The following is a 13,165-nucleotide window of genomic DNA, read 5'->3' as shown; positions in this document are numbered from 1 at the left end:
ATTTGTATTTATTTTAACCCTTATTAAAACACTGATTGTTTCTATGCTTTCTTCTAGAAGTTTTACAGTTTTAGATTTTTCATTTGAATTTCTTGTCCTGAGTTTATTTTTGCATGTGGGTACACACTGAAGTTCGTATTTTCTGTTTATGAATATCTAATTTTTCCAGCACTGTTTGCCTATCTTATCTGCCTAGGATTGCATCTGTACCTTTACCAAAAATCTAAAATCAATATGTGGCCTACTTCTTTGAATTCACCTGTACGTTTTGATGCATTATAACAATGTCTTGACTTTGCAAAAGCTTTGTAATAGTCTTGAAAGATAAACCAAAACATGTTTCTATCAACTTCTGTTTTCTCAGATAAATTAAGAAAGATGACCCATATATGTATAATCAGATATACACTAAAGGACTTAACTTATTATTTTTACATTTAACTGCTGAATATACAATTTAAAAGATAGGCATACAATTTTAAATAGAGTAAGATTTCTCAAAAACTAAAAATTATGGATATTCTTTCACACATAAAAGGTGCATGCCAATTAAGATGGTCACAAATATCTTGTTTCTCCTTTCTAAGCATAAAGGAAGCTGGTGATAAAGTTTTGAAATTAGCTGTTAGTGATTGAGTTGCTGAAAATGATTAGCTCTGAACAGACTAAAATAGGTTACAAAAGCAGTCAAATTTTCAGAAACTAAGAGAGTAACATCTAATAGTTTTGGATCTTTCATTATATGAATAGAGTTATAATTATAATCATCTTCAGAATTTGAAAATCAAAGTAAGGTGGCTATGCCCCCATTTTTACTTATTTACTTATTTTAGGATTTACTATTTTTGTCTGTTCTCAGATTAGGAATAGAAAGCAAATCAAGATAATAGAGTACAGAATAATACCTTCAAGATTAGAAATGTAAATCTTTAATGACAATTTATTGTTAATAAATGTAGAATCAAAGCTGTTGAAGTGCTTCAAATCTAAATGTTACCTAGTCTTTTCATCATGACCACATCTTTTTGGTAAAAATATAAACAAAGCCCCAAACTCCATAATTCTTTAAAAAAATGGCACCATTTTATACAAACACCAACAACTTCGAAGTGGATGTCTTTTTAATATATTTAAATAATAATAACTTTAAATCCCAGAGGATATAAATTAATTAAAAATGCATAAACAAATATGTTCATATAGTATTTCTATACACATCATAATAGCAGTAACTTTGCTTCACTGAGAAAGCTTAATCAGTGAGAAAGTTGAAATAAATTCTGCCCAAAAGCCAACATTTCTAACATAAATAAAACCATTTAAGATATTAACCGTATTATGTTGGGTCTTGAAGGGGAATTCTGGGATGTTTGTTTGTAGTATTGGAGATCTAACCCGTGGCAAGCACTCTACCACTAGGATACATCCCCGGGCCACCTGAAGTGGAAATTTTAAAATGCTTTTCTGTTCAAAAGAATTGTAAAAACAAGCAAACAAAAATCCTAGATTTTTGCTCATTATCATTGTAAATTCATAGTTAATTACTTATATTTTAGCTATCAGTCACATAAACTGATAGCTAAACCTATTTTTGCCTTCCCAAGCCATACTGTAGTTCCTGCTCATATCTAGTTCCTTGTTATTTAGCTGTTTGTTGGTAATGGTTACCTCCTCTTCTTCCAGCCTTTTCAAAGAATCACCAGCAAATTTAATGTATTGTGTCATGAGAGTAACCAAAGCAGTGTAACGAGTCCTTAGGTCCATGAACTGCAAGTAAAGAAAAAATAATAAAAATGTAATCTCTGGTTACCCTTAACAACTTGAATATGAACTGAGAAATAACTGTAATATTAATTAGTCTTTGGTAGAATAAAACACATAACACTCCAATAATTAATGGTAACTAGGTAGCAATGAGCTATAGTTTTGCACACCATGTACGTGCTAATTCTAAGTTTAATCATGAAGTACATTTATTTATCTTTGTAGTTAATAACTGATCCTGAATGATCTTGATTTTGAAAGGGTTTTTAAAAGTCCTTAATAAAATGTAGTTATGGGTATAGATTTTCTGTTTGGGATAATAAAAACATTCTGGCAATAAGTAGTGGAGATGGTTGCACACAGCACTGTGATGTACAAAAATGCCATTAAATTGCACATTTTTAAATGATTAAAATGGTAAATTTTACATGTTTTAACATAATAAAAATAAAATTGTTTAAAAAATGTTGTTTCACTCTATAATATCCCTTCCCCCTCACATTTTCATTACCTCTTGAATAATGAGATCTGCCGAGCTCTGCATTCTTCGGCGTTTCACTGGAGATTTTTGTTGTGAATCTACCATGGCCCGGTAGGTCATAGTTTGTAGCTCATAGTCCTATATAAAATAGTCAATATGATACAATTAATTAAGGCAAGCCCTAAAGCTTCATGTTACAGAGATTAAACATAGAAAACTGGAATCTAGTTTCACCAAATTAATTTTAAATAAATAAAACTTTACAAAACTACATTTTTTAGGAATCTGTCTGATCCTGGGGATGCTTACAAGGTATTGATAAAAATAAAAAACATGCAGTATGGTCAGGAAAGTTCCCAAATCTTTTTTGTAAGCTCATAAAAACATTTATCACAGTCAGGTGTGTTGGCACATGCCTATAATCCCAGGGACTACACAGGAGGATCACAAGTTCAGGGTCAGCCTTAGCAACTTAGCAAGTCCCTAACAATTTAGTGAGACCCTATCTCAAGATAAAAAATAAAAAGGCTGGTTCAGTGGTTAAGTGCCCCTGGATTCAATACCTAGTACCTAAAATAAAATTCTAAAAAAAACAAAAAATATATACATATATATATATATATATATATATGCATATATTATAATATCCTAGTTATGAATAGCCTCCCCTTCCTCTAGTTAGGCAATGGGACTATGTACGGATCTGGAAAGTTGAGAAATTGTCAGTGATAACCAGAAAAGCATGAGAAATGTTCACCAAGTTAAAAAGTCAGAAGCTTAGCCTGTACAATGTTGCATGCCTGTAATCCCAGCAACTAGGGAGACTGAGGAAGGAAGATCACAAGTTCAAGGCCAGCCTTGGCAACTTATTGAGACAGTGTTTCTAAATAAAAAATAAATGGACTAGGGATGTAGCTCTGTGGTAAAGTACCCCTGGGTTCAATCCCTAGTACAAAAAGAAAAAAAAAAAAAAAAAAAAAAGTCAGAAGTTCCCTAAATGTTAAAGAAAAAAGACAAAAAAGAGGAAAAAGTGATAAAAAATGAATTTCAGAGCTATATATTTATTCTGGTATGAATATTCATGAGGGTGGGTATGTGGGTATGTTGGGGTATGTGCACACATGCTCACGCACCCACACGTAGAGACAGACACACACACAATATGAACAAATCAAGGACTGTCATCTGACTACAATTTCACCAAGAATGTGAGAAAAGCGTAAAAAAAAAGTTGAAGTGAGGATTCTCTCTTTTTACTTTTTAACACACTGAAATGACTTGCATGACTTTGAAAGTCCATCTTATACCTGAGCATTAAATTTGACTACAGTAACTAAATCTTACCTTTACTATAGCTGAGTACTGTTCTGCATATTTTTGACACTCATCCATTTTGCTTTGCTTCATTTCTATTTCAGACACCAGCATCTAGAAATACACAGTTTAGAAGAAATAGAATGAGGAACTCTATGCTGCTCTATTTCTTAAGATGCTTGGGAGGGCTGGGGTTGTGGCTCAGTGGTAGAGCACGTGCCTAGCATGTGTGAGGCACTGGGGTTTGAATTTCAGCACCCCAAATAAATAAAAAAATTTTAAAAAGGCCTGATCATCAACAACTAATAAAAATATTTTTTAAAAAGATGCTTGGGAACTAAGAAATATCCACATCACTTAAAAGTATAACTCCTAAGCCCTTTGCACTTAATACACAACTTGCCTTATAGGTAAATGACAAACTTCTAGATTAAGACTTAGATCAACAACCTCATGAGGGTTCAAAAGCAAAAATTACTAAATGCCATACGAATTATGCAAACGTATTCTGGATGTACTTTTGCATAGGCCACCACCTATTCCTGATGAAAATGGTTAGAAATTACCAGTCCCTAAATTTGGAACAAAACTCTCCAACCACTCAATGTTCTGTCCAATGTGACTATGTAATTTTCTACTACTTGGCATTTTTCTTTATTTGGGACCCATGAAACTATTCTGGCCAGAAAAGTATCAGAGAGATTTCCATGCCTATGATTAAATCATCATTATGAATTTGAAAACTTCCAATTACTGCCAAGAAAAAAAAAATAAGTGATGTACACAGGTTTGGGTTGCAGGACTTCAGTATTATGAACCCTCCCACCTTTCTCAAAATAGCTGCTTTTAAGACAGTAAAGAAAGATAAGGGGCATGACTGACCAATTGCAGACACAACCTTTGGGACACGAATTTTTTTACAGACCTTCTGTTGATTCAACTGTGTGGCTAGGGTTTTGCTGTTTTCAGGCTGATTTTCCTGAATCTTTCTCTGAGTAGTTTCCACCTGCTGGATCCAATCATCTAAAGGATGATAGGCATCTCTGTAGTACTTTAGTGATTTCCCAATGCCTTCTAAGTCCCGTAGCCTAAGAAAACAGTAACAGAAGAGACAGTTTTCAACAGCATCCATAAGAAGGGTGGAAGATGTAGGGAAGGGAGTGAGAAAAACACTTTCCTATTCACCAAGAACAACTGGGGTATATAAAAAGCATTCAAGGCTGCAGCATCCCGAGGTAGACCTCCAAGGGCCCTCCACACTGGCCTTGAGTTGAGTATAACTATTTTGCTCCTGAAGGTGTACAATTTAATGGTACTGGTTATCTAGGAATAAGCCCAAGAGATGAAAGCTAAAAATCAGGAAAATCGAGAACTTAACCATAATTATTATCAGAAAGTCCTGAACAACCAAGGTTTGCTTCAAATGGCAGCTCACTTTTGAAATGAAGAGAAGTCACTTCAAGGATGGCTCAACATGGATTCAGAGTATTTTCCAGGAACTAGGATCAAAAACCTGTTGCTGTAATTCTAAAACCAGCATATTTAACCTATTTATCATGTATTTTACAGAAACGAGATACTATATGTGTGAACATAATTTCACTTCTCAATCTCATAAAAGCATCTAATTTACATTGATATAAATACAAAGATGAATGAGAAAGGACACCAATCCATGTCTTTTAAGATGAGCCCTAAAACTATCCCATTTCCTTTCATGTTTCTGAAGTATCACTGAGCAAGTGATTTAAACCTTCTTATATCTTCAATTAAAATGAACATCAGGCCATTTCAATTTATTTACATTTCTTGGTCTAATATATGTTGCTACATAGAGCCCTAACAAACAAATATGTGATTCATGCTCTAAGTCAATTTGAATACCATGTTAGTAAAAATCACAGAACTATACTGTTTTCTTTTCCTTTGAAAAAAAGCAATAGATTAATCCCACAAAGGTCGAAAAACATCAATAATTTTAATTGCACAGGGTTGAAAAATGCTTACTTTGAAGTTAAGTACAAAAAAATAAAATTAGGGTGGTGCTCTTGCAGTAACACAATTAACTATGGAATTTTTTAAAAAGCTATAAGTTCAGGCTTTAGACATGAAAATCAAATCTGTGCTTATCTGAACCAATAAGGGCATGTACCTGTTGTCAATCTGCACATGAACATTTTGCCACCTTTCAACTAACTGATCTGCTTTTTCCTTGTGCCAGTCAAAATCAAGGTCCCTTTCTTTATATGTCTTAAACATTTCATCACTGATGGCCTTTGCCTTCTGCAACTCGTCCTCCAGGGCATGGAAAACCTCTCTCTTTTCATCGACTTCAGATCGCCATTGCTGAAATACATTAATTGAACAGAGTTATAAAATTTATCAGTGAGTTATGGGTAAGCATTACTTATGCAATGTTATAATTTATTTATCAATGACTAACATAAAATCAGATAAAACAAAGACTATATTTCATATACAGAATATTTTAGGGTTAACCTTATTAAATGGTAACTACCTGGTTATGTTTTGATGTGTTTTGATGTTTCTTGGTTTCTGGTACTAAAGATTAACCCCAGAGGCACTTTACCACTGAGCTACATCCCCAGCCTTTGTTAGTTTTTGCCAGGATCTTGCCAAGTTGCCAAGGCTAGCCTCGAACTTTCAATCCTCCTGCCTCAGTCTCTCTGGCAGCTAGGACTGCAGGTCTGTGCAACCATACCGAGCAACTGTGCTTTGATTTTTTAAAACTAACCATTTTATAAAGTTGAAAATTTGCATATCAATAAGATAAAATATATTCCTTAAGTTTGTCACCTATAAATATAAACATCTTTTTCATTATTTTTAAATGCTACTAATCCATTATTTAAAAATGGATAATGCATTACAATTTAGAGATAACTCCATGTTTTGCAACTGTTTTGCTAAATGCTTTTATGTATAGAAATACAGAGGTAAGTACAATCAACAAGATTTTTCCTTTCTTAGATTAATTCTTCTACCTGTCTCTTTTACAAGTTTTAATCTATTACAAATAATTTCATTTTTAGCTTCAATTCCCCTTGTTGTCAATATGAACCAACTATGAAAACCTACTGTCAAAAGGTTCAAGTTTCAAATTTGTTCCTCAAATTATTTATTTATTTATAATTATTTATAGTAAGCTATAGAATTAGATGTGAAACAGAATGAATACATTAAAATATATTCCAACTAAGATACTTAGTGCTAATTCTGAAGCTCTGAACTCAGTGCTAAAGAAATAGTTGTATGATCTTGAATAATAGCTAAAAGTAAGACTCTTACCTTTAAAGTGCTTATTAGATTCTCAATGTTATTCTTGTCAGCTACAACTGCTTCTTCTTCACACAATTTGGTTTCATAAAGTTTTACAAGGGCTTCTGCAGCTTGAGTGTTTTTTAATACCAAATTAACTGTTTTCAACCTTTAAAAGGGAATTAAATAATACCTCTTATTGTTGCATGTTCATTTTTACATAACGCAGTCCAAAAGTACCATTATGACACATTGCATAGTGTATTTTTCACATGGAAACACTGACAATTTACTATAAGATTGGCATTCAGCTGACTGTCTTCTGAATAGACAGCATGTACTCCAACCCATACTCTACCCCACAGGTGGTATTTACAAAAGGATTCCAACATAAGACAATTTCTAACCCTTGTTTAGCTAAGTATGAGAGAGAAACCCTGCAGGTTAGGACAGCTGCACTACCAGAACCAGAATGTGGGAAGATAATGCATTTTGCAAAAATCTGTACAGCATATGTATCCCCTTTTAGTATGGATAAGTGTTATAAATTCACAGACATATTTAATGCATTTCTTTTTTTTTTTTTTTTGGCGGTGCTGGGGATCAAATCCAGGGCCCTGTGCTTATAAGGCAAGCACTTTACCAACTGAGCTATCTCCCCAGCCCTAATGCATTTCTTAAGACAAAATAAAATTGAATATTTCTGTTCATAAAAGTAAATTTTAAAATTAACAGTATATAAAAGAGACAACATTAAGAGGCAAATTGTGGGGCTGGGGTTGTGGCTTGGGGTAAAGCGCTTGCCTAGCACTGAGTTCGATCCTCAGTACCACATAAAAAAATAAATGAAATAAAGGTAGCGTGCCCATCTTCAACTGAAAAAAAAAAATTTTAATTAAAAAAAATTTTTAAAACAAGAGGCAAATTGCATCTTAATATGGTAGGCACATACTTATCAATGTATGTAGAAGACATAGAATAGACTTGGTTCATGCTCTGAACAACCACACTGAGCTCAGATCTTAGGGTAGGAACTGATGAAGAGGCTGCTGCTTGACTGAAAAACTCTTCACATTTATTTGTGATTGTTCCTAAATCATCTTTAAGTCGTTCCAGCTCTTTCTTTAGTTTCTATAAAACAGAACAAACAGGTATTAGGTGATCAATCCAGATGGGGTATTTTTCTTAAAACAGTTTTAAAATACATTTTACATTATGATCACTGACTTTAAAATGTACATGTTCTATATTTTTCTTCATCAAAGAAACAAAGACTTGGCATTCCAGTTTTATAATCAGTGCTGCCCATCTCCTTAGACCCAAACATCTAACTTAACACCCAGGCATAGAGCAGGGGCATAATGACTCATTTGAGAAACCCTCAAGATGAGTGAAAGGGCACAGGCGTCCACATTTACCTAAGTCAGAGGTAAATTACAGAATCCTAGTTTACTCTCATCAACAAACACACAATCAGACCTTACAATCAGTGTGCAAAGTTGAACATGTACATAATCACAGGAGATGATATGTAGGTCACTGAGAAAGTCATTTATCTTATTTCTTTGCCCCAACATATGTATAACTCCTACCTCCTGCTCTGTGATTCTGAACACACTTTCATGCAAATCGTCTCTTTCCAGGGGAGTTCGGATCTGTCTGATCAGTCGATCTTCACAGTTCTCTAACCGAAGTCTAATGTTTCGAACTTCAGAGATGTAGAGATTATAAACTGATTCCTCTTGCTCCTCTGTAAAAATAAAGAAAACATATTAAAAAAACCTCGTTTTTTTTTCCTACCTTTGAATGATCTTGTTCACGTTTTAATACAACAGTTTTATTATTACTGGGTAATAACTCAGTCAAACTTATAGCTCCTATTACCATCACAAAATCACCCCAGATATTAAAGTATAAATCTTAAAAATATGATTTCTAAAATTTAACAAGTTAATAAAATTTCCCTAATGCCATCTGAAGCATCAATTTCTGATTTATGATGTCCAAAGAAAACAATATATTGTCCTTTCTTATGTTTATTTGTAAATATAATGTGAATTATGTAAATTGCAGATTTTAAAAATTAAATAAAATCCTTAAAAGTAAAAGCAAACGAAGAATGTTCATGTTTAAGATTTTAAAAACTAGAATATTACTAATAAAACCATGTGTCATGTAAGAAACATCAAAAGTTATGAATAAAAATTATATTTAATAAAAGTTAACTAAACATTTTGCTTTTAATCCCTATATAAAATTATACATGGGAAAATAACGGAATCTTTCCTATACCTGAAGGAACATTATCATGAACATGACCTTTCAAAACAGTGAAGATGTTGAAAAGTTGATGCAGTAAGAATTCACCTTTTATCAAAATACTTGGCTGGCATTTTTTTGTTAATTCATCACTTAGAAATAAATTAATCTCTCCTCACATCTTCCTACATCAAACTTTTGTTTTTGGTAGTGTAGGTGATTGAACTTGGAGCCCTCTGCATGCTAGGCAAGTGCTCTACCACTGAGCTACAACTCTAGTCCCTTACGCATTTTGTGTGCGTGTGTGTATACCAGCTATTGTGTCTATATATGTCTGAGAGATGTAATACGAAAAAGATTAGAATTCCCACTGAGAATACTAAAGTCCTGGACTAAACTAAATATCTCTGGATTAAGGGGCAGGGGGACCAGAAATTCTCATGCTTTACCTCTTTCAGCAGATTTAAGAAGTTCTTGATAATACTGCTTACATACATTAACTTCCTTTTCCAGTTGTGTTATATCAGAGCCTGAAAATATTTGGGATTCCTGGCTATCTTCCAGAAAATCTTCAAAACGAGACTGGAGATTACTCAGAACTTGCTGATGTTCACCAGGCAACATTGTCTTGATCTAAAGACCAAAGAACCATATAATTATGGTCATAATAAATATAGTAGCAAGAGTTAAATTTGAATGGGCCAAATCTCAAGCTGATCTCAGTATTCTAGCTTACATTCATAAATAGTCATAAATAGAAGAACTGTTTGAAAATTAATATACTCTTCTTTGAACAATTTCAGGTTTTTTTAAAAAGCAAGTCAATGAAGTTCAATAAACAAAGATGAAACTATACCCATCTCTACATGTCCAAATACTATGTCCTATTCTACTGTCTCTCAGCACTGGGATGAAACCTGTTTTCTCCAGAATTCCCCAATTATTAGAAAGTACCTATACATGGCAGGCATCTAACAAATATTCACTGAATGCTTGAATATCAGCAAGAGTCTGCCAGGTTCCATCCTACTCTGGAGCAAATACAAACTCCACCCGACTCATGACAAGGCATCCCACATTTCTGGACATACTGGATTGACATGTACATTTACACTTACTGAGGCAACATTGCTAGCTCGAATTCTCTCAATTTCATTGATGAGATAATGCCAGGATACTACACTCTTCATGTTAATGTGAGACTCATGCCAAAGAGTCAGGACATTTTGATACTGTTGCTCAATTCTGAAATATGAAAGGAAATACAAATTAAGTCTTTCCACACCTCTGAAAACACACTACAATTTTTCCTTTTTTTGTGAAATAACCCATATTTACTAATTGTGGAGTCTTCAGATTCTGTGGGGACTTGACAAAATATTGATTGTTTCTTTAACCTTCAAGAAGCACCCAAAACAAGTTCTATGTTTTCAGGTAACAAATACAAACCTGTTTGCAAAGTCAACTGCTTCTTTGTTTGGTGGAGGAACAGTGAAGCACACAGATGGGACCATGGCCTCATTCCCCGTAGGACTAATGACCTTCCATTTAGCACGATGAGAGTTATTCGCCAAAACGCATTCGTCATCTTTGTATATGGTTATCTGGTGTTAAAAGAAGAACAGAGTATCTAAATCAGGTCACTGTTAGCTAATTTTTTTCTATACTCAAACCTGAGATTTGATCTGTTTTGTTTTATGAGAAGGAAAAAACGTCATCACTACTAAGCAATATGATCTTGTTTTATAATACACGAATAGTAACAGAAACTGCTCTGTTGTTCCTAGCAGGTACACGTACCTCAATTTGTCGGTAGTCACAGATGGCTTTGATTGGAATCGAAGTTTTGAGTTGACAGTCAGGATTCCTGGGCTTCAGCTGAATGATTGTTTTTGCTCTCCCCATCAGGCTTGCTACTGAGCTCTTGTACTGCAGAAGTTCTTCTTTCTCTTCCTACATCGTAAATACAATGGATTTTAGGAAGACTTGTACTCTCCATTCCTTCAGAGATTTACACAAATGAAAACTTCATTTGAACAGAATTCCCTGCCCACTTGGCCTCAACTTCCAGTTCTTCCTCACCCCTCCTGCATTCTTCTTCCCTTATTTTGTTCATTCAGGTTTTTTCCCCCCTCCTTAGCATTTACTACTGCCTAACACACTACCTACGTTTTATTTAATATGCAAGCACCACCAAAAAAAAGCAAATTGTCTGCTTTGTTCCTTGTTTGACCTGAAGATATAGAAAGCTCCTAACAAGTATCTGTGGAATAAACAACTAAATACACTCACACAGAACACTGCTAAAGCATCTTAAAACATCAAGGTTACCACATAATAAACACTTCTGTTGTATATGTTACCAAAAAATATTAAACATTTAAATGCCTAATTGAATGAGGTAGAAATACATGAATACCAATAAAATTAAGTTCTGCACATATAAAATGAAATAAATTTATAATAAATTAATACTAATCGACAAATTAATAGAACGCTATTCTAATCACTATTATACATTGTGGATGGAAGCATGGGTTTTTGTATTAGTACCATTGATTCCTGAACAAGGTCTTCCAGTTTATGTATGCTGCTTGATCTATCACAGCTGTACTTCCGCTGAATAGCATCTTTTAGATTCCTTAAGTAATCAGTAGCTTCTTTGGCATCATTGAAAAACTAAGGAAAGACAAAACTTGTCAGTTAGAGCATGTTAAATGCCAGTAAAGCACAGTTGTCAAATTTGGGTTCTTAGGCCCTATGTGCACCCCTTATTAAGCAAGAACAGAATAAAAGCACAAGATGATAGCTACATCCTTCTTTGAGTTAAATAACACTTGAACTTGTGAGACAGGGACTCACTAAGATGCTGAGGTTAGCTTGTAATTTGTGGTCCTCCTGCCTCAGTCTCCTGAGTCACTGGGATTATAGGCGTGTGCCACCATATTCAGCTTAAAGTAGTTTTTAAATAATTTTTCTTTTTTTTTTTTAACAGAATGCTGCAATCTCTCTTTGACGACATGAAATTAACCCTTACATCCTTCAAAGAAAACATTGCCATTTATTCCTTCTGCACATTACACGCATGCTTATGTGTCTTAATAACTTATGAAGACTTCCGCAAGTCAGCCCAAATCACTATGCTATCTACTCGAGTCCTGGTTCTAGTCACACACCTCGAAATATGCAGTGTTCTCCTTTATGTGCTGCTCCACACACTGGCAGAGTTGCAAGATCCAGCTCCACTGAGTCTGCATGGCTGCTCTGTAGGCCTTCAAGACAAAACATAGCCATTAAAACCGGATGGAGAGAATAAGGTACTTGCAGTGCTGGGAAGGCAGTCCAGTGAGAGAGTGAGTCCTTAGCACAAGGTTCATTCCCCAGCACTGCAACAAAACAGGTATGTTCACACTGATGTTTTTTTAATGATAAAATGCTATCTAAATAAGTGATACATTGCTTTAACAGTGTGAGACTTGAAAATCAGGGTAGTAAAATGTTCCTCTCATCTCAGAGTTCTCACTTGTACAACCAGTCCTAAAGTTTACACATTAAGTTTTTAAATCAGTACAGCTGCGCTCTCTCAAATTTTAAACTTCTTGAATTTTTTTACTTAAAAGACAAGGGAAAAGTTAACTCTGGTTATTTTTGCATGAAAAATATTTAACATTTGAAATAAATGCAAGATATCCTCCTACTTAGAAAACCATCCCTTTAAGTTTGCTACTTTGTCACTACCCCTCACACTTGCTTGGTGCTGTCCTCACCCATGCTTTCCTCCAAGACGACTTCATCTTCCCTGTCTCTGAATCATAAAATATACCTTCTAACAGAAATAGAAGGTTCTGTAATTTTGCTCTTTGTTTTTGCTGAGGAAAGGATTGGGGAGGATGGAAAAGGGGGCCCACTCTTTCGTATCTGTGTAATTTGGAGTTATAATAATGACAATACTAGTAATTTTAAATTTGAAAATCTGAGAACTTAAACTTTTATTTAATACTAAGTGTATCTTTCAAGAGGGCAAAAATGTAAAAAACATTGAACACTTTTATGTTTGAGGTGCAATTC

The 13,165-nt window shown here is 34.2% G+C and overlaps 1 protein-coding gene across 1 annotated transcript in view; it reads right to left on the bottom strand.

Annotated features, from left to right (window-relative positions):
- Positions 1–13,165, bottom strand: part of Dst (dystonin) — a 456,059-nt gene that overhangs the window by 150,180 nt on the left and 292,714 nt on the right. The window contains 14 exon segments of the mRNA XM_047559692.1: positions 1,669–1,767; positions 2,276–2,383; positions 3,590–3,673; positions 4,485–4,647; positions 5,712–5,905; positions 6,869–7,007; positions 7,791–7,969; positions 8,431–8,588; positions 9,547–9,730; positions 10,216–10,342; positions 10,547–10,701; positions 10,898–11,050; positions 11,651–11,776; positions 12,274–12,369. Coding sequence (XP_047415648.1) covers positions 1,669–1,767; positions 2,276–2,383; positions 3,590–3,673; positions 4,485–4,647; positions 5,712–5,905; positions 6,869–7,007; positions 7,791–7,969; positions 8,431–8,588; positions 9,547–9,730; positions 10,216–10,342; positions 10,547–10,701; positions 10,898–11,050; positions 11,651–11,776; positions 12,274–12,369 — 1,965 coding nt within the window.

The sequence above is a fragment of the Sciurus carolinensis genome, chromosome 7, assembly GCF_902686445.1.
Source record: "Sciurus carolinensis chromosome 7, mSciCar1.2, whole genome shotgun sequence".
Classification (NCBI taxonomy): domain Eukaryota; kingdom Metazoa; phylum Chordata; class Mammalia; order Rodentia; family Sciuridae; genus Sciurus; species Sciurus carolinensis.
Note: the sequence above shows the minus strand (reverse complement) of the source record. Positions and strands in the feature narration are given on the sequence as shown.